The 22239-nt window shown below is 36.5% G+C and overlaps 1 protein-coding gene and 1 long non-coding RNA gene across 2 annotated transcripts in view; one reads left to right on the forward strand and one right to left on the reverse strand.

Moving 5' to 3' along the window:
* Positions 1-14034, forward strand: part of LOC111774971 (uncharacterized) — a 29885-nt gene extending 15851 nt beyond the window's left edge. The window contains exons 3-5 of the long non-coding RNA XR_002810366.2: positions 4156-4252; positions 4904-5053; positions 13848-14034. This is a non-coding gene — a long non-coding RNA (uncharacterized lncRNA). The remainder of the gene's footprint in view (positions 1-4155; positions 4253-4903; positions 5054-13847) is intronic.
* The window catches only part of PIP4P2 (phosphatidylinositol-4,5-bisphosphate 4-phosphatase 2), a 53787-nt gene that overhangs the window by 7222 nt on the left and 24326 nt on the right, over positions 1-22239 (reverse strand). Inside the window, exons 3-5 of the mRNA XM_001488359.6 lie at positions 21738-21844; positions 20544-20667; positions 12921-12973 (exon numbers count right to left, since the gene is read on the reverse strand). Of these exons, the coding sequence (XP_001488409.1) occupies positions 12921-12973; positions 20544-20667; positions 21738-21844 (284 nt within the window). The remainder of the gene's footprint in view (positions 1-12920; positions 12974-20543; positions 20668-21737; positions 21845-22239) is intronic.

Here is a 22239-nt window from a genome sequence, read left to right on the forward strand (position 1 = left end):
ACTTGGAAGTATTTTTAAACTTGTTTTTTGGCTTCCATTGTTGCTGTTGAGATGTTTGCTGACAGAACTGTTATCTTTTTCATATTGAAAATCTGTCATTTCTCTCTCTGCTTTTAATATCTTCTATTTTTCTTAGGTTTTCTGCAATTTCACTATAACACATTTGTTTATTCTTCATGTATTTCATTGTTCTTTTTGAATCTAAAGGTTCATATCTTTCATAGATCTAAAACCCCTTAGGGATTATCTCTTCAAAATATCCCAACCTGTTCATTTTTTTCTTCTAGATTAGACATAGATATACTAATATATATTTCTCTTAATATTACTTTCATCTGTGTCTCTTTGATGGATTCTGGGTAATTTATTTACCTCTATCTTCCAATCTACAGCTTTAGTTTTGAACTTAATCTGATCTGTTTAACCTGTCCATTGCATTTTAATTTCTATAGTTTTTGTTTTGTTTTGTTTTGTTTTTTTGAGGAAGATTAGCCCTCAGCTAACTACTGCCAGTCCTCACTTTTTGCTGAGGAAGGCTGGCTCTGAGCTAACATCCGTGCCCATCTTCCTCTAGTTTCTACGTGGGACGCCTACCACAGCATGGCTGCCAAGCAGTGCCATGTCTGCACCCGGCATCCCAACCAGCGAACCCCGGGCCGCCGAGAAGCGGAACATGCGAACTTAACCGCTGCGCCACTGGGCCGGCCCCTCTATAGTTTTTAATTCCTAGAAGTTTCTTTTAAAATCTGCCTAGTTATTGTTTTTGTTAATTTTTTTATTTTGAGACAACTGTAGATTCATAAGCAGTTGTATGAAATAACACAGAGAGAGATCTCATGTGGGTTCTTCTCAATTTTCCCCAGTGGTAACATCTTGGAAACTACGGTACAGTACTATAGCCAGGATATTCACATCCATACAATCCACTAATATTCAGATTTACTATTTTACTTTTACTCATTTGTGTGTGTATGTGTGTATTTAATTCTATACAATCTTATCACATGTGTGGGTTCACATATTCACCACTGCAGTCAAGATACAGAATAGCATCACCACAAGGATCCTTTTATAACCACACTCACCTCCCTCCTGCCTACCCACCCCCTGCACCCACTACACCATCACTAACCTGTTCTCCATTTCTAAAATTTTATCATTTCAAAAATGCTACATAAATGGAATCATACTGTAGGTAACCTTGTGGGACTGGCTTTTTTCACTCAGCATAAATTCCTCGAGAGATTCATCCAAGCTGTTGCATGTGTCAATAATTCATTCCTTTGATTGTTAACTAGTATTTCAAGGTATGGATGTACCATAGTTTGTTTAACCATTCACCCACAGAAGAACATCTGGGTGTTTCCAGTTTGGGACTATTGAGAACAAAGCTGCTATGAACATTTGTGTATAGGCCTAGCATGATGAGATTAAAGGACAGAAGCAAGAAACTGTATTGTATATTTATGGAAGTAGAAGAATTTGTTGAGGCTGGGACATAAGAGGTCATGTGTTGAGGTGGAAGAAAACATAACAAAAGATATCACTAGAGAAGTTAGGCAAATACCTAAACCTGGAGGGTTGTATATACCTTGCTAGGAAGTTTTGGAGTTTGATTTTGGCTTTTAGGCAATGCGCCTATATGTCACATTTATGTCAATAAGTAGAAAATGTCCTTTGTTGGGATACTTTATATGACACTAATAGGCAAACCTAGGATAACACTGTAAATAGAACCTCTTTGGGTTGTGCAGTATACAACCTGCACAACTGTATGCCATGGCCATAAATTTAAAAGATTTGAATCTAAAAGATTCGAAGCCAGAAAATTTAAAAATGTCTCTCTGGGAACCATTACTCTAGTAAATGGATAGAAAACTACAAGGCTGAAGGCCAAGAGATAAATTAGAAAGCTACTGCAGTAGTCCTGATGAGAGATCCTGAATGCACGAACTAAAGGAGCAGAATAATGAGAATAAGAGAACAGAAACGAAATGTCAAGAGACAGAATTGATAGGACTTGTTTCCATTTGGACATAGGGAAAAACATACATTCCAACTTCTTGCTTGGTCAGCTGGGCAGATGGGATAACATTCTTTAATATATTTATCAATACACAAGGAAAATTAGTTGGCAGAGTGGGGTAAGGAAGGTGGATATGTTGTGTCTGAGATGCCTATAGACACCCAGGTTAAGATAACTATAGGTAAAACAGTGAGTACTGATTGTATATTTATATCAGGAGCTCCAAAGAGAGATCTGGGGTGATTTAATGGCATATTTGTTGTGATTTAATGGCATATAATTGACACGGGAACATATGAGAAAACTCAGATACAGTGTGGTCAAGTTGCAAGCTGGCAGAATAGCAATATTTAATGACTTGGAAGAGAAAGTGAAGTCAACAAAGAAGATAGAAAAGGAAAGTTCTGCAGAGTGGGAGAAAAAAAATCAGGAGAAAGTGATATCCCAAAACCAAAAAAAGAACAAATTTTAAGGAAAAAATAAGATGATCAACAGAGCCAAATACTACAGAGAAAGCAAGCAGGATAAGGACTGAACAGATCTATTAGAATTTGCACTTGGGATGCAAATTTTGTCATGCAAATTCAGTGGCCTAGTGGGGACTGATGGCTCACTGCACTTTACCGCAGAGAGAACGGGGTGCCATGATCAAATGAAGTTTGGATAAGCCTTGAAAGGAAGACACCTGCATCCTTCTGAGAAGAGGAAATGAAGTGAGCATAGATATAGATGAGTTTATAGGTAGGAAGTGTGAAGATGAGGGATTTCACAGATAGCCTTAATCATCTCAGAGAGACAGGAGGCAACTCATCTGCTGAGACTGAGAGAGTAGTGGGGATGAGGGATGGGAATCTAAGAGGAACAGTAAATATCTGGAGAAAACTTTTGGAGAATGGGGAAGGGAGTTAATCAAGACACTTTAAAAAGGAAGATCAAGCAAGGGTTTAGCTGAAGTGTAAAGCTATACATTTGCAAAGAGCTAATCAATATAGTATTTTTCCAGCTCTCAGTTATCTTAGTAAAGGAAGGGAGAAGCCATGCCATATTGATCCAAGATTGGTGGTTTGAAAAGCAGATGGATGGATCTGAATTTCAAGGGATGAAGACTCAGCCAGTCTGCAAACCTAGGAGAATATATCTAACATGCTTAAAAGAAACTTATCATTTCTCTGCCAGACACAGTTCTTCTAGATCTTGTATTTCCTATCTTAGTGAATGGTTCCAGAGCCTCTCAGATATAAGGTCATCCCTGAACCCAATCTGTCTCTTACCCCTTCACATTCAATCCTATCTATTCCATTTCCTTAATAGCACATCTACCCTTTGACTCCTCTGTACCTTTGCTCAGGTAGCTCTTTCCACAAGGAATCATCCTGTCCTCTTTTTCAGATCATTCCCACTCATCTTTAATGACATAGTCCACATCTCCCTCCCTCCTCAAGCCTTCCCTCACATTCCTTTTCCCTCCAATATGGATTAGGGGCTTTTCAGAGCAGAGCATGCAGTGCAGACCTCTTTCAAAGCACTTGAAACTTTATTGTAATTGTCTGTTCTCTTCCCTATACCCACAAGACTAAGTTCCCTGAAAGCAAGGTTTTATCTTTGATTTCAAGCACCCAGTACCAGGACTGTTTGATTAATTCATGAATATTTATAAAACAAAGCACAAAACATCAAAATAAAAGAGTAAGAGTCTGCTATTTGTCTAAAATGGTAGGAGGTGAGCCACAAAGGAGTACATCAGGGATGTAAAGAAATGATATTCAATGATAATTATCATGGATTACATAACCATCTCTACTAGTCTTAGGTCCATTATAACATTTGTGTGGAAGTCTAGTCCAAGGTGTATTTCAGAATGCTAGGACTATATCTCCTGTCCAGCAGTGGCCACGAGCTGCCCAATAGAAAGAGAAACCTTGCGTTTAGCTACAATAGCCCCAGCAACTGCTTGAGCAGAAAACAGTGATATAAAAAATGCCTCTTGGTCTCCAAAGCCCTGGGGGAAGCTTTCTTCAGATGTTTCATAGTAATGATTTAGTAATTCCTACGACTTAAAAATAATTTTAGGATATTTGATATTTGTGTTTAAAGAAATAAAATTCTATCTCAGAATCTTACCTCAACAGATGACTCATCATTTTGTTATGAAGAAAAACATTCAAAGAAAAAGGAAATCTAGATATGAGCCATGAATGTTCATGTGATAATAGTATCTTTGCTCAAGTAAGTAATGAATGCCTTGAGTCCTCCCAAGTTTAGCATGTGATTCCAACTTTATAAACATTCCTCTAAGAATGATATTTAAACTGATTTATTCCATGTGAATTTCTATGCAAGCTGCTCCTTAAACAATTGATACAAATTCTTCTTCACATTAATACACTATCTTGTGACATTTTAACCAACCATAGAGTATCTAGACATTCAATACTTCTTTCTTATTAGCAAAATATTGCCACTGTTCTAAAATAATTCACCAAGCAAATCACGTGAGCAAAATTCTTAACCTCTCTAACAGTTCCTGAACTGTAAAATGAGGATAATAATTTCTGCATTCCAAGATTGTTGGAAAGATTACAGCCAGCATATCTATGTATATAAAGCAGCCATCTATCACTGTGTTTAGCACACAGATTGCTAATGACAAAAAGTCTTTGCTTTTTATTTTCTATTAAATTTGTTAATCCGATTTAATGTTCTTGGTGAAGATATCTACAATTCAATTTTGTTCATTTTTGTAAAAATATAGATTATACACAGAAATATGTATCATTCACATAATATTCATGTACATGTGTGTAGGGGCATATCTTTCAAGTATATATTTTTCTGTGTACTTATTTGGAGTCATCCACTTTGCTTCTCCGTGTACAGACTTCTACTGGATTCAACAAAGTTAAGAATTCAGATGATTAATTTCACAAATAAATAAAAAATGAAACATCTGTTCCTTTGAAGCTATAAACATGCTGGAAAGAAGTTATTCTCACAGGGCTATATTATTTGGAATTGGATCTAGAAGAGGTAAATGGAGATATTTTGTTACATATACTCTACTTCTCAGGCACTTTTTTTTTTGCTGAGGAAGATGTTGCCCTGAGCTAACATCCAAGGTCAATCTTCCTCTTTTTGTTTGTGAGCCACCATCACAGCATGGCCTCTAAGAGATAAGTGGTGCAGGTCTGCACCTGGGAACCAAACCTAGGCCAATGAAGTAGAGTGCACCAAAATTAACCACTAGGCCAGCTGATCTAGCCAATCTCAGGCATTTTCTAATTGTTTTCTCCTAGCAATCACTCTTAGGATTTCTCTACTCTCAAAATAGATAAGATATTTATATTACACTTAGTATCACACAAATTAAACCATGAACTCATATTTCCAATTTTAAAAATTGAATTGTGCAAACATTCCAATTTAATTTTCTTAGTTCAAGTTATAATTCACACATATAAGTTGAGGACAATAATTTTTAAACTAGAATTTTATTATCAAAATATACGCTGTGTAGAAAAGAATTAATATTGCAGGTCTGAGACTGGCTTAGAAAGATCTGCTTTGCAGGGTTGGCCCTTGGTTGGCATCTGGGAACTTAGTTTTCTAGAAAGTTCCTACAATTCCCTCACTGATAAGAGTGGTTTACTATACCTATATTGTTTACACAAACACTATGGTTTATGCTGAACACCTCTTTTCCCTCTGGGAGTTTGGAAATTGGTCTGTCCTATGCAATAGGTGCCTATGTAACCAGCTCCAATAAACACCTTGGGGAGTGACGTCAGCATCATGGCAGAGTAAGTTTTCCATTAATCTTTCCCTTCCAACACACAGTGAATAAAGATCCACACTCCAACAGAAGACATCCAAACACAACACAAAAATTGTCAGAGAGACCCATGCAGTGATACAATGGAGGGTGAAGAGGCTGGAGCCCCCCTGGGAGGACATGGAACAGGCTAAAAGAAAACTTCACTCCCTCCCCTAAAGACTGTGATCCAGGACCGTGGGAGGCCACCAAGAGGGAAGAAACAGGGGAGGGGACATTTGTTGTCGGGAACATCAAGGACTCCCAAGGGCCGTTGCAGCCTAGAGGGAATCCCTCTACAGGGGTGAAAGCTCTCATTGGGGGGGGGGGGGTTGACCTTATCAAGTCAACACCTGAGGAGAGCAGATAGTGAGAACAGAAGGAGAAAACCTGGAAAGCATGCAGGAGAAAGCATCCCTCCCCTAACCGGCTCATCGTGGCTCCAGCCCCTGGGATTTTGGCTGAAGGCGGAGGGCTCAGAAGACGTGGCTCTTGATCCCCACCCAGTGGCAATAGGTGGTAACTGTGACCAAATAATGCCAGGATGCAAAAAAAAAAGATCCACTCCATCTAGCAATATCAAATATTATATTAGATCTCTAGACCAGAGAGAAAATGACAAGTACCCAGAAATCAGTCCTGAGGACACAGAAATATGTAATGTAAATGACAAAGAATTCAAAATAGCTATCATCAAAAAACTTAATGAGGTAAAAGAGAATGTAGAGAAACAATTCAACAAGTTCAGGAGCCACTTCACAAAAGAGATTGAAACTATAAAGAAGAATCAATCAGAAATATTAGAGATGAAAGATACAATGGAAGAAACAAAACAAAATATGGATTCCCTGAACACTCGAGCAGACACCATAGGGGAGTGTATTGGCATAATCGAAGATAGACAAGTTGAAATGCTCTAGATAGAGGAGGAGAGAGAACTAAGACTGAAAAGAAACAAAAAAAGTCTCTGAGAAATATCCAACTCAATTAGGAAATGCAACATAAGAATTATAGGTATTCAAGAAAGAGAAGAGAAGGAGAATGGAATAGAAAGCTTGTTCAAAGAAATAATAGCAGAGAACTTCCCAAACCTAAGGAAGGAAATCCATGTGGAAGAGGCTGCCAGATCTCCTAAATATGTCAATGTAAAAGGCACATAGTAGTGAAACTAGCAAAACTGAATAACAAAGAAAGAATACTAAGGGCAGCAAGGCAGAAGAAAATAACCTAGAAAGGAACCCCCATCAGGCTTTCAGTGGATTTCTCTGCAGAAACCTTACAGGCTAGGAGAGACTATAGTGATATATTCAAATCTTTGAAGGACATAAACTTTCAGCCAAGAATACTCTATCCAGTGAAAATATCCTTCAGATATGATAGAGAAAAAAACTTTCCCAATAAGCTAAGGGAGTTCATAGCCACAAGACCCCCACTACAAGAAATCCTCAAGACGGCCCTCACACCTGGGAAAAAAAAGGGAGAAAGGTGTTACAAAGAATGGAGTAAGGAGATAAATAGGTAGACAGAATCAGAGCAGGATAGCAAATACTCAAGTATAGCATTAGAGACAGGGAAGGAAAACACCAAAAACATGGATAATCTTGTCACTCTAACCACAAACTCATAACACAAGATGGAGTAAGATGTGAGAAAAACAACTTAGGAGGGGAAGAGGAAAGGGACTGAATTGGTTTAGTTTAAGGAAATTAGAGGCCATCAGAAAAGGGACTATCTTATCCAAGAGATTTTGAATACAAACCTCAGGGTAACCACTAAACAAAACCACAGAACAGAGACACAAATAGTAAATAAAGAGAAAACAAAGAAACGCAACATAAAAAACTACATAACTCAATTGGTAGACCAAAATACACAGGACAAGAAACAAAGGAAATGCAAGCAAACCAGAAAATGACTGAATAAAATGGCAGCATTAAGCTCTCATATATTGATAATCACCCTAAACATAAATGGATTGAATTCTCCAATAAAAAGACACAGAGTGGTAAGATGGATTAAAGAACAAGACCCAACAATATGCTGCCTCCAGGAAACACATCTCACCTCCAATGACAAACACAGGCTCAGAGTGAAGTGATGGAAGACAATACTCCAAAGTAATGGCAAACAAAAGAAAGCAGGTGTTACAACACTTATATCAGACAAAGTAGACTTCAAGATAAGACAGGTAAAGAGGGACAAAGGGGGCAGTATACAATGATCAAGTGGACATTCCATCAAGAAGAAATAACACATAAATAACTATGCACCAAACACAGGAGCACCAAAGTACCTAAAGCAACTATTAACAAACGTAAAAGAAGACATTAATAATAACACAATAATAGTAGGGGACCTCAACACTCCACTCAGATCAATGCATAGACCATCCAGACAGAAAACCAATAAGGAAACAGTGGAATTAAATGAAAAGCTAGAACAGTTGGACTTAATAGACATATATAGAACATTCCATCCCAAAACAGCAGAATACACATTCTTCTCAAGTGTACACAGAACATTCTCAAGAATAGACCATATGTTGGGAAACAAGGCAAGTCTCAATAAATTTAAGGAGATTGGAATAACAAGTATCTTTTCTGATCACAATGCTATAAAACTAGAAATTAATTACATGAAAAAAGCTGAGAAAGGGACAAAGATGTGGAGACTAAACAACATGCTATTGGATAAGCAATGGATCATTGAAGAAATTAAAGGAGAAATCAAAAAATAGCTGGAGACAAATGAAAAATGAAAAGATACCATACCAACTCATATGGGATGCAGCAAAAGCTATATTAGGAGGGAAATTCATTGCAATACAGTCTCATCTTAACAAACAAGAAAAAGCCCAAATAAGCAACCTCAAACTACACCTAATTAAATTAGAAAAAGAAGAACAAAGTCCAAAGTCAGCAGAAGGAGAAAAATAATAAAAATCAGAGCAGAAATAAATGCTATTGAAACAAAAAAGGCAGTAGAAAGGATCAATGAAACAAAGGGCTGGTTCTTTGGGAAGATAAATAAAACTGACAAACCCCTAGCCAGAATTAAAAGGAAAAAGAGAAAGCTCAGACAGATAAAATTATAAATGAAAGAGGAGAAATAACAACGGATACCATAAAAATACAATGGATTATAAGAGAATTCTATGAAAAACTATATGCCAACAAAATGGATAATCTAGAGGAAATAGATAAATTCTTAGACTCTTACAACCTCCCAAGCTGAATCAGAAGAACTAGAGAATCTAAACAGACCAATCACAAGTAAAGAGACTGAAACAGTAATCAAAAGCATCTCAAAGAATAAAAGCCCAGGACCAGAGGGCTTCCCTGGGGAATTCTACCAAACATTCAGAGAGGATTTAATTAATATCTAGCCTTCTCAAGCTATTCTAAAAAATTAGGAAAGATGGAATGCTTCCTAACACATTCTACAAGGCCAACATCACTCTGATACCAAAGCCTGACAAGGACAACACAAAAAAGGAAAACTACAGGCCAATATTGCTGATGAAGATAGATACAAAAATCCTCAACAAAATATTGGCAACCCAAATACAGCAATATATCAAAAAGATCATACATCCTGATCAAGTGGGATTTAAACCAGGGACACAGGGATGGTTCAACATCCGCAAATCAATCAACGTGATACACCACATCAACAAAATGAGGAATAAAAACCACATAATCATCTCCATAGATGCAGAGAAAGGATTTGACAAGATCCAACAGCCATTTATGATAAAAAAACTCTTAACAAAATGGGGATAGAAGGAAATTATCTCAACATAATAAAGGAAACATATGACAAACCCACAGCCAACATCATACTCAATGGGGAAAAACTGAATGCCATTCCCCAGAGAACAGGAATAAGACAAGGATGCCCACTCTCACCACTCTTATTCAACATAGTAGGGGAGGTTTTGGCCAGAGCAATTAGGCAAGAGAAAGGAATAAGAGGAATCTAAACAGGGAGTGAAGAAGTGAAACTCTCACTGTTTGCAGATGACATGATCTTATATATAGAATATCCTAAAGAATCCATCGGAAAACTATTAGAAATAATTAACAGCTACAGTAAAGTTGCAGGGTACAAAATCAACTTACAAAAATCAGTTGCATTTCTGTAGTCTAATAAGGAACTTACAGAAAGAGAACTCAAGAATACAATTTCTGGGGCTGGCCTGGTGGTGCAGTGGTTAAGTTTGCACATTCCGCTTCTCGGCAGCCCGGTGTTCACCGGTTCAAATCCCAGGTGCAGACATGGCACCGCTTGGCACACCATGCTGTGGTAGGCATCCCACATATAAAAAGTAGAGGAAGATGGGCACGGACGTTAGCTCTGGGCCAGGCTTCCTCAGCAAAAAGAGGAGGACTGGCAGTAGATAGCTCAGGCTAATCTTCCTCAAAAACAAAAAAATTAAACCCCTCTCCCCAAAATGTAAATCCTCCATCCTTAAAAAAAAAAAAAAAAAGAATATAATCTCATTTACAATTGGAACAAAAAGAATAACGTACCTAGGAATAAATTTAACTAAGGAGGTGAAGGACTTATACAATGAAAACTATAAGACATTATTGAAAGAAATAGATAATGACATAAAGAGATGGAAAGAGATTCCATGCACATGGATTGGAAGAATAAACATAGTTAAAACGTCCATACTACCCAAAGCAATCTACAGATTCAATGCAATCCCAATCAGAAACCCAATGACGTCTTCATGGAAATAGAGCAAAAAATTCTAAAGTTTATATGGGGCAACCAAAGACCCCAAACTGCTAAAGCAATACTGAGAAAAAAGAACAAAGCTGGAGGCATCCCAATCCCTGATTTCAAAATGTACTACAAAGCCATAGTGATCAAAACGGCATGATACTGGTACAAAAAGAGGCACACAGAAAATGGAATAGAACTGAAAGCCCAGAAGCAAAACCACACATATATGGACAGCTAATCTTTAACAAAGGTGCCAAGAACGTACAATGGAGAAAAGACAGTCTCTTCCTTCTGCATGGCAAAAGAAACTAGGATCAAAACCAAAAGACAAACCACCAGTTGGGAGAAAATTTTCACAAATCGTATATTTGATAAGGGGTTAATCTCCATAATACATAAGGAACTCACACAACTAAACAACAAAAATCCAAACAGCCCAATCGAAAAATGGGCAGAGGATATGAACAGACATTTTTCCCAAGAAGATATACAAGTGGCCAATAAACACATGAAACGATGTTCAACATTACTAATAATCAGGGAAATGCAAATAAAATCTACACTATGATACCACCTTACACTTGTTAAAATGGCTGTACTCACTAAGACTAAAAATAACCAATGTTAGAGAGGGAGTGGAGAGAAGGGAACCCTCATACACAGCTGGTGGGAATGTAAACTGGTGCAGCCACTATGGAAAACAGTATGGAGATTCCTCAAAAAACTAAAAATACAAGTATCATATGACCCAGCTATCCCACTACTGGGTATTTATCTAAACAACTTGAAATCAACAGTCCAAAGTAACATATGCACCCCGATGTTCATTGCAGCATTAGTAACAATAGCCAAGACATGGAAACATTCCAAGTGCCCATCAACTAATGATTGGAAAAAGAAGATGTGCTATATACATACAATGGAATACTACTCAGCCAGAAAAAAAGACAAAATCATCCCATTTGCAACATGGATGGACCTGGAGGGAATTATGCTAAGCGAAATAAGCCAGACTGAGAAGGACAAACACCAGAAGATTTCACTCATAGGTGGAATATAAACAAGCACATGGACAAAGAAAACAGTTCAGTAGTTACCAGGGGATGGGGGTGGGGGGTGAGCACAGGGGGTGAGGGGGAGCAGCTATGTGGTGACAGACAAGAAATAATGTACAAGTGAAATTTCACAATGACATAAACTAGTATGAACTCAAAGAAAAAAAAACCTTAGGCACTGAGTTTCTAACAAGCTTCTCTGGTAGATAACATTTCACATGTGTTGTAACAATTCACTGCTGGAGGAATTTAGCATGTCCTGTGTGACTCCACTGGGAGAGGACTCTTGGAATCTTGCTCCTGGTTTCCTCCAGACTTTGCACCATGTGCCTTTTTCTTTTGCTGATTTTGCTTTGTACACTTTCATGCTAATAAATCATAGCTGCGGGGCCAGCCCTGTGGTGAGTGGTTGGGTTCCTACTCTCCACTTCAGCGGCCCAGGGTTTCACTGGTTCGAATCCTCGGTGTGGACATGGCACCACTCATCGAGCCATGCTGAGGCGGCGTCCCACATGCCACAACCAGAAGGACCCACAACTAAAAATATACAACTATGTACTGGGGGGCTCTGGGGAGAAAGAGGAAAAGTAAAATCTTTAAAAATAAATAAATAAAAAATAAATAAATCATAGCTGCAATTACGAATATATACTAATTCCTATTAGTCCTTCTAGAAAATCACAGAATCTTGGAGTCACTTGGGGATCCCCAACACAGCAGCCACAAAATGTCTTTAATCAAAATATCTTCTATTTTTTCCCATTTTTATACTGCCTTTTGTTATTTTCCTTAGGTATAATAACATTTAGAAATAGAAATAGACTGAATAGAGATAGATGAATAATTACATAAACTTTGCCATCATCTAATAATCTCATTAGGCAGGAGATGACAAAAGCTAACAACTACCTAATTACAAACCCCAAACAATTTGGTTTTTCTCCTAGATTATGGCCCATTTTTACAATATAAATTTTAGATTATTTGCAATAGATTGTAACCTTTTAGGACATTTGAAAAGCCTCACCAGGTTCCTGATAATTTTGGTAATTTCTTTCTTAGAAATTGTTTTCCCTTTAGAAAGTGATAACCAAGCCTAATCATTTTAATTTCAAAATGGAATATATTAATCAGTTTAAAGATGTCTTTTTACTTAGTCTTGAAAAGCATAAATATAATAAGTATGCATTTATCCCATAGCATGTCTTAAAATAAAAATGTACTAAGTGAGAATTCTGGACTCTTTAAGTTGTTCTCAAGTACCTCCCAACAGCATTTCCAATGGTAGGGAACTTACATTTTTTTGCAGTGTGGGCATTTTGCCAGAGTGTTGAACCTCAGTTCCATCCACTGTAAAATAAATAGAGGGATTAAAAAGGAAAACAACTAAAAACTATCCAATCTGATAAGAGGTTTCTTTTAGTTCAAAGGTTATCAGGGATCACAGCAGAAATAATCACTTTCTCATGGTTAAACAAGCTTTTCCTTTCCAACACTTCTCCTCCTCCCTTAAAATAAAGTTTGGGATCCCCCTCTGAAACAGTTCTCATGATTTTTCCAAGTTCTGACGCAACCTAGTTTGCTTTACAATGAAAACTGAATGTAACTCTGTAATTAGGGTCACTTATTTCACCTTTATGTCTCAGTTCACTCCCAGGGAATAAAAACGTATTTCAAGTACCTTCAAAGTTGTTTTTCCTGTAAATATTGAGAAGCAACCTTTTAAATACATGAATATTTAGATTCATTACTAAAATTCAACTACTTATTCTATTTGTGTGGGAAACCCACAAAGCAAATAAACTAAACAAATTAGATACAGGTAGAACTCAAGTCAGGAAGGTGCCTTCTATTCTGTTCTTGCTTATTCTGTGGAACAACAACACACTCCTTCTATGGTGCAACTTTCTTTTTCAATATTCTTCCCTGTAAATATAGGTAATTGAATGGGCTACCTTCCTCACAGGATTGTTATTTAGGCACTTGAAATGGTTTACTGGTAGTAGGTTAAAGTCTTTGAAAGAATGAGCAATATGAATTTAAAGTAAATCTTTACCACAACAAAATATATTTAAAAATGCCTTTCTCACTTTCCATCTTGTTTGCTTTCATGTATACCTTCTTGTAAAGCATACATTTCCTTAATAGTTTTAGGAGAATTCTTTTAAGTACTTCAGCAGTTTTATCACCGAAACAACTTATATTAAAATTAATTTTTGTTTAGGATTCCAGGTCACGGGAATAGCTTTCGAATTCTAGAAATAGCAGGGCTTCAACAAGTTATACATATTCAAATGTTCTCCACGCAATAGAAGATAACTTTCAGAAAGTCTCGGATGCATGACTGTTTTTCAATTTTTTTTTAATGATTAACTTTAAAAAAAGAAGAAATAAATCTGGGTTTGTCTGGACTTCTCCATATTCATTTTTATTTCAAATCTCATGAGAGTTAGTTAACCTTGAAATGATTTCTCTCAGGGCCGGCCCCGTGGCCCAGCAGTTAAGTTTGCATGCTCAGCTTCGGTGGCGTAGGGTTTTGCCAGTTTGGATCCTGGGCACAGACATGGCATTGCTTATCAGGCCACGATGAGGCAGCATCCCACATAGCACAACCAGAGGCACTCACAACCAGAATATACAACTACATACTAGGGGGGCTTTGGGGAGAAGAAGAAGAAGTAGTAAAAAAAAAAAAAAAAAAAAAGAAGATTGCCGATAGATGTTAGCTCAGGGCCAATCTTTAAAAGAAAAAAAGAAATGATTTCTCTCAATCACAGCAGAAACAGAGTCCCAAGATAAATAAACTAGAAATGAAACCTTACACAGATGTTCACTCTTTTCAAAATGATCATTTTTCAACATCTGAGAATGCCAAGCCAAGGCTACATTTTTTTTTTTTTTTGAGGTAGATTAGCCCTGAGCTAACATCTGGGCCAGTCCTCCTCCACTTTATATGTGGGTCGCTGCCACAGCATGGCTGACAATTGGTATAGGTCCCTGCCCAAGATCCAAACCCGTGAACCCAGGCTGCCAAAGGAGAGCACCGAACTCAACCACTATGCCCCGGGGCAGCCTCCAAGCTACATTTTTTTTCAAGCAGCAGCAAATCTTTCTTTCATTACTTATTTTGTAACAAGTTAGTTTATTTCAAAACTTATTCTTAATAGTGAAAAAACTAGAATTAATGTGCTATACATTTCTACAGAAATTGGGATAGAAGATTAAGAAGTCAAGAATACAGAAATCTTATTTTGAGTACCTTTTTATGTATTTGTGATTAGTTTTAGTATAGTTGGTGAACTTGTAATGTCATTAAAATTTTATTTATAAACAACAAATTTAAGTTTTCATGGTTAAAATAAGCAAAATGGTTGAGGAGGCAGTTATGAAATCCTTGAGTGAAGAGGAACTCAAAATCCAAGCCTGAAGGCTAACATAAGATTTCTAGAATTTTCAATGACCAACTTAAGGAGATTATTTAGTCCAGTATATTTTATAGAGTTCTTCTTTCAGCACAGATTATGCACAGTAAATCCAACTATAACTGACAAACAGCTAAGACTTTATTGTGTCATTGGTAAATTATATAGCTAGCTGCCTAACACATCTGGTTTTGTTATCTCCAAGTACTCACTTAAATGCAACAAACTAAGAACAGAAAAGCATCTATTATTAGAAATAATTTTGTCATAATCTATTCAAATGAATGCAAATACCTGAGCTTTTGAAAAGAAGTTGACTTGCTACTGTTCACTTATCTAAAATGCAGCCTGTGCACACTTAAAATTTTATTGCCAGACCTCGAAATCTCAATAGAAAAAAAATTTATTTTCTATCAGAAAGATTAAAAGCAACTTCTCTAAAACCCAATCATTTTTGGTAGAAGTGTTCCAATATTGACTTACTTCTAACCATTCTATGTAACAGATAAACTTAGTTTTCCCAAGGTATATTTTTAGAATCAATCTTAGAAGGTTCATAAGAAAGTTACACTGCTAAAAACTGGTCATTTGATAGTACCCTACTGGATTTTATTTTTTAATGGATGAAATAGGCAACTGGTGTCAGTATTCTGAAATATGTTCAAGTTACAATTATTGTCACTCTCTTCTATGGCACCAAACCATATGTCGCTGTGTCCAAGTAAAGAAAATTTGACCCTGCCTGAGGTACTACATTGGCTCACTTCAGGACAAAGTTTGAACCATAATCTATGATTCAGGCACATACTGCAGGCTGTGTTAGTTTTTCTTGGAGAATGCCAACGCCACAGTCAAGTATTGATTGACAAAGCATCTAGACCTGCCTTTCATCAGCAACAGAGAACACCTGCTCACAGAAATGCAAAATTAAACTCTCTGCTGTTCAGTTATCTTAAGAAATTCATTTATATTCATACCAGGACTAGCTGAAGGGTATGTATTCCCTTTATTCTTACGGAAAACTATTTTCCAAGCAATGTCCCTCAAAATACTAGTCTGGCTAGATGATCCTCTCAAAATGATTTGGAGGTTAAAAAATGTTTGTACATACTACATTAAGACTCCCTTCTGGATATTAACAATGATGCATGCTAAAAGTGCTAAAGAATACATCTGTAATAAAATACTGTTTAATTGTTTTTTTATCCTAGCAATTCCCAATGACCATGGAACTCTTTACTCGCATAACACCTATAATTATCCCAGAAAATGAGTGTTCTATTGAATACCCTTTTGAAAACACAAATCTAGCTTTTCTAAACATTGTCCATGGTTCCAGCCATGCTATGAAATGAACAGTGTGAATAGAGTGAATTCCTAGTAAATTTAACTTTAGCATTATAACATTGATACAGTAAAAGATGTTATTATAAACAAAAGGATATTATTGAGGACACAGTCCATTATATTGTTCTTTTATCTTAATCCATGGAAATAACTCTCTCTCAGATTGCTGTCTTCCAATAAAACTTCTCCTGTGTGACCTTTTTGAAAAATGTCCTGAATATCTCATAATACATCACTCTTTCCTCTTTTCATCAACTCTAGAAGGCTCACAGATAAAATTCAGTCTAATTTTAACAACTGCAGAGGATTAAATATTATGCATACTTATAGTCTTATGCATGACTTCATCATATTTTTTCTGCCCTTTTTTTCATTCTCCCTGATTTTTTCATATTTTATTTTCAGTGCCATTGAACTTTGTAACTTGTGTCAATTGCTCTTGGGCCTTGTAAGTCAAGGCTGAAACAAAATAGAGAATAAATAAATGAATTATCCTAATAGTTAAAAGTTTGAAGGGCAAAGAACATACTACAAAGGATATAAGACTACTTGTGATTGGCATACTAATAAGGATAAGGAAAAATTCTCAAGGCAGAATTAAGAGCTCGGCAGTCTATTTATTCTTCATAACACTGAGCTACTAACCTATATTAAATCAATATAGAGTGATTTTTAAAAAGAAATTTAACTATCCTTATTAAGTATATCCCTATTTTATGTCATTAGTCACTGATTTAATCAATAAAATATAAATGCAAGGAAGTTTATCCTGTCCTACTAGATCAGAAAAACCCCAGCAATTCTAGTTAAGTGTGTGAATTGGATAAATAGCTGAATTTCCATTTTCTTTCTCAAACATGACTAAAATGATAGCAAATGAATTTAAAGGTGTATAATACTGTAAGAACAAAGAGAATTAGAGGAGAAATGGCCTCAAAGTTTTGGACAATGGAAAGCTAATGGAGACTTGGCAACTGACTTAGTGAAAGTGATGCTGAAACTTGACTGCCTACAGAGAGTATGCCAATGAAAAGCAGGTGGAGTTCACACGGAAGCAGCACAGGATAGCTCAAGTATTGGGGTTTTCAGGTGCTTTCAAAGGTGGGGGTTAAGGGTAGTGATAAAAATAAGAGTACTGGTTGTATACTCTTCCCTCCATACCACAAAACTAGAAATCCCTCCCTCCCCAACACATGCAAGAGAAGAGTGATTTATTCTGAAAAGAAATTGGACTAGTGAGTCTGTGAATCTAGAAACATCAGGCAAAGCAGAAGGCAAGAGTAAAACACCATTTTAAAAGCAAAAGAATAAGTTAAAGTCTACAGTCTGAACAGTGGGTGAGACCTTCACCCTTACTACCCTTCATAGCTCCTAGAATGCTGTCTCCCAGGTGTTTCCCTCATAAGACATCAAGGGATTGTGCCCCAGAGAAACTTGCCCTAAAAAAAGCCTTGTTGATACGAATAGTTGACAGTTCTTCAGAAGAAGAGGAGGGGGAGGAATATGAGGAAAAGGAAGAGAAAGAGGAAGTAGGAGGAGGAAGTGTCAAAGAAGGAAGTATGAAAGAAGGTAGGAAGAAAGGAAGGAAGGAAGGAGGGAAAGACGGAAGGAAGGAATGACGGAAGGAAGGAAGGAAGGAGAAAAAGTTTAGCTCCTGCTGCATGCATAGAGATTCCAATCAGTGACTTGCCATCAAATATAAACGAACTTTCCAGTAAAACCTCTATCACAAAAGAAAAACAAACAGAAAAAGTGGGGAGAAAACAGAGACAAGGTATAGAAGAACAATACCTCAGAAAAAATATGATGAATAGCTTCAGAAAGATGCCATCCAGAAGAGAATGCTCTTTAGAAAAAGGAAAAATTACTTGGAAAACTCTTGGAAATTAAAAATTAAGGTAGACCATCTGAAATTAAAATTTTGAATTGTTTAGAAGATATAGTTGGAGAAGTTTCTCAGTAAGTATAAGAAAAAGCCAAAACTGAAAATAAAATGTAAAAAAAAAAAGAGAGAGAGAGAGAGAGTCAATTCAGCTGATTTAATATAAAAGGTTCTAGAGAGAGGGAACAAAGAAAATGGAGTGGCCTATAAGAGGAACCACTGAGTACCCAGACAATGAGCTCAAACATATCCTCCATAAGGCACACTTTAATGCAATTTTGGAACACTGGAGAAACGGAAGAGGAAAGAGGAAAATAAAGTCTACAGTCTGAACAGTGGGTGAGACCTTCACCCTTACTACGCTTCATAGCTCCTAGAATGCTGTCTCCCAGGTGTTTCCCTCATAAGACATCAAGGGATTATGCCCCAGAGAAACTTGCCCTAAAAAAAGCCTCATTGATACTAATAGTTGACAGTTCTTCAGAAGAAGAGGGGGAGGAATATGAGGAAAAGGAAGAGTCACATAGAAAGGATCTTGGGAGTCAGAATAGCACATGAACTTCTCATCAACAGCGGAGCAAAGCCTTTATATTTTTGAGAAACAACAATTGGCAATCTATAATGCTACATCTGGACAAATTATAAAGTGGATGTGAGATTAGATTAAAAACTAAGAAGTAAAAGGGCTCAAATTTATTTTCTGGCATTTTTTTCTCAGAAAGCTAAGAGAGGAAGTGCTCCACCAAAATGAAGGAATAAACCAAGAACTGTGAGGATGGCATGGGATCCAATATGGGAAAGAGGTCCAAGGAATTCCTAGGATAATGGTAAAGGGAAGTCCCAGGATGACAGCTGTGTAGCAGGAAGCCTAAATGATAGATTCTCTGATGTGTTTGACTATACTGATAGGAATGTTATAGTTCTATAAGAGAATGGAAGAATTAATGATTTGTACATAGAAAATTAAACAAATTCAAAAGGGGGAAGGACAATTATTAACAAATCCAAGAAAAATTTAAAAGCCATACAGGAGAGAAACATAGCATATCACTTGGCTCAGCTCTAAACATAAATTACCTAATCATAAAGAATATAAACACTAAGTATTAATTGAATAAAATATTATAACTCTACTGGGAGTATGGAATCAAGCCAGGAAAGGAATATGAGTTGGGGCAGAGGTGGTATGAGTGCTAAATCCTCAATCTGCACTTTACAAGGCAATAAGTAATGTCTGAAACTGCTTAATCAAAAAGAAAAAGGATAAGCAAACAGTTTAAATACATGGAAGTAAATAGCAGAGCAACTGAAAGAGTTGAAAGTATTGGGGAGATGGTATTAGAGGGTAAGTTAGATAAAGAGATGACCACCATTTTCCCTCTAAGTTTTACAGTCCTATTTGACATCTGAAATTATGTACATGAATTACTTTACTAAAAATAAAAATTAGAAGGAATTAAAGATAAATCATCTACACTTTCTTAAACTCATTCATCCCTTAGTGACAGCAGGTGTTGTTAATACACCACTGCAGCCTCAGCTCTGCCCATACCTATACTCTGGAATGTTCTTTTAATACTTAGGTTCTAAAAAAATAATTTGTCTCCTATGAAAGCTAAATAACAAAAGAAAACCTATTCTTATCCTTCCTGAGAGGGTAAGTCATTATGAAATTAACTTTTTAAAATTAAACTTAGGGTTAAAGATAAAAGTAGTAAAACAAGAACTCCAATAACTTTAGCTTATATAAAATTACTTATACCTTCTTATTTTTTATCCAATGACTTATTCAATTAAAGATACCAGAGTTAATTCTTTTTACATTTAATTTTTAAAAATAAGAAATATTTGATAAATTATAAGAATTTTTTTAAATCCGAAAACCATGAAGCAGGGCCACTGAATGAGCTTGTACACTTTGTGCTTTGCAGAGGAAGTGAGGATAGGGCTAAGACTCAGCTGATCACCAAGCCAAGATACCCATGTTTCCTTTCCTGGAGGTAAGGGTACTGTTTCTCATTGGCCTACCCAGAGAGGTCCCTTGTTACAAATGAATCAATCAGAGGATGCACATTTTTATCTAATTCACCAAAGATGCAGTATTTCCTAGCTGTACATCTGATTAATTGTCTTTCTAAAATAGGCTGTATTTTAATCTTTGATCAATTTGCACTTGGACAAAACTTTAAGACTATAAGTAGTGGTCAAATTTATGTGATCATGACCTACATTTACAGATTGTCCCCACAACAAATATCTGGTTACTCACCAGGAATGTGTTTCCACAGTGCCCACATATTACTCTTGTACCTTCTGCCTGGATTGGCAATGCAGGTTGAACTGGTTGTTCTTCAGAAATAAGCATTACTGGGCCAAGGTTAATTATGCGTCTACTGTGGAAAGAGAAAGGAAAAACTTCATTATCCCACAATGGACTGAGGGCAAAACCTGCAATATATGACCAAAAACATGGAATATAGCATCTTAAATACATCATACCTGTTTTATAAATGAAGTGAATTAAGTGTCAGGCTTTGGTGCCAAAATCACAAAAAGTAGCAATAGTCAATATTTCAAAAGCAAAAAAATGAGAGTCTTTTTATACTTGGGACAGAAACTATAACTTATGGGACTGGTCCTAATCAATGGCCTTGGGAACCACTCAACTGCCATTTCCAAGTTCTTATAAGTTTAAATCTGAAAATAGATCTTATAATTCCCTATCTAGGAAGAAATTTGAGTGTGGTAGACCAAACAAATTAAAATATTCTATATCACCAAATATGCGTGTGGCACGAAGGTACCAAAGAGCTCAGTCACAACCAAATTTCTCTAAGTAGGCTGTATTCCTTGACGTCAAATCAGAGTTGGATAAAAAGGAAAATGGGAAGCTCCTTTCCTTTCTATTCTCCAGTCTGACACCAGACAGGGTTGCAAATGATTCATGTAATGGTCAAAACGCCAGAAATCACAGACAAAAACACAGTTAAGGACTTGATATACTCCTATCTGGGCACTTTGATAATGGTGTTTGGCATGGGCAAATAACTCCACACTTTATTGCATAGATTATGCTCAGCAGAGACTAGTGTAGCATACAGTGAGGTACATGATGATGACTAAAAACTTCCAGGTTAAGATGAATTATGTCAAAGGTAAACTAACTGGTTCTTTTAAAATAAGTTCAATGAGTCATTGATTCATTACAGTGTCTTAAGTACTTACATAACATTAAGAAAATTTGCATTGCTCATTCAATAATATTATATCTTACAAATACCAGTGATCATTAAGTTCAAACTAAGCATATCATTCCTTTAACAAAGAAAAAAATAATCTAGGTTCTGCAATTACTTTGAAGACAAAGACTCTGTTTAGAACAAAGCCTGGCACATAATGAGCCTTTAACAAGTACTTGTTGAATGAACAAATGGATGAACGAATGAATCTTTTTATCTCTTACCAGTTGGGTCTCGGACATCCTATTCGCCGAGATGTGTCCTTACAAATGAGGAGACAATTACAAGGGCATCTAACATATTTCTTCCCTGTTGGGGGGTTTTTGATTGGCTAGATAACGGAAGAAAATGCAAACACAGCAAATTAACCAAAGTACTGATTGCCAAAGCTTGTTTGTGTTTAAAAACAGAATGCCTCCTTAAAAACTTAGGCTCCCATAGTGCTACCAAAGCACAGATTAAGAAAAAGTGCATCGTAAATGGTTTTAAATAGCTCAAATGTTGGCAAACACTCTATAAAGTTGTGGGGGCTACAGAGATTTAAGGGCGTATTTCAAAATTAGTTTGCAATGGCCTTTTAATATAGGAGGAATATTTAGTGCACACTGAGTTGTTTTCCCTTTAAAGTTCACAAGGCAAGGTCGTCTACCTGTACTGCCAGGCGCAAACATTCACTGAGGGTTCCTTGCACCTGCCTGGGAAGAGCGAGCTCAATAAGAATAGTGG

Source organism: Equus caballus, chromosome 9 (genome assembly GCF_041296265.1).
Source record: "Equus caballus isolate H_3958 breed thoroughbred chromosome 9, TB-T2T, whole genome shotgun sequence".
Classification (NCBI taxonomy): domain Eukaryota; kingdom Metazoa; phylum Chordata; class Mammalia; order Perissodactyla; family Equidae; genus Equus; species Equus caballus.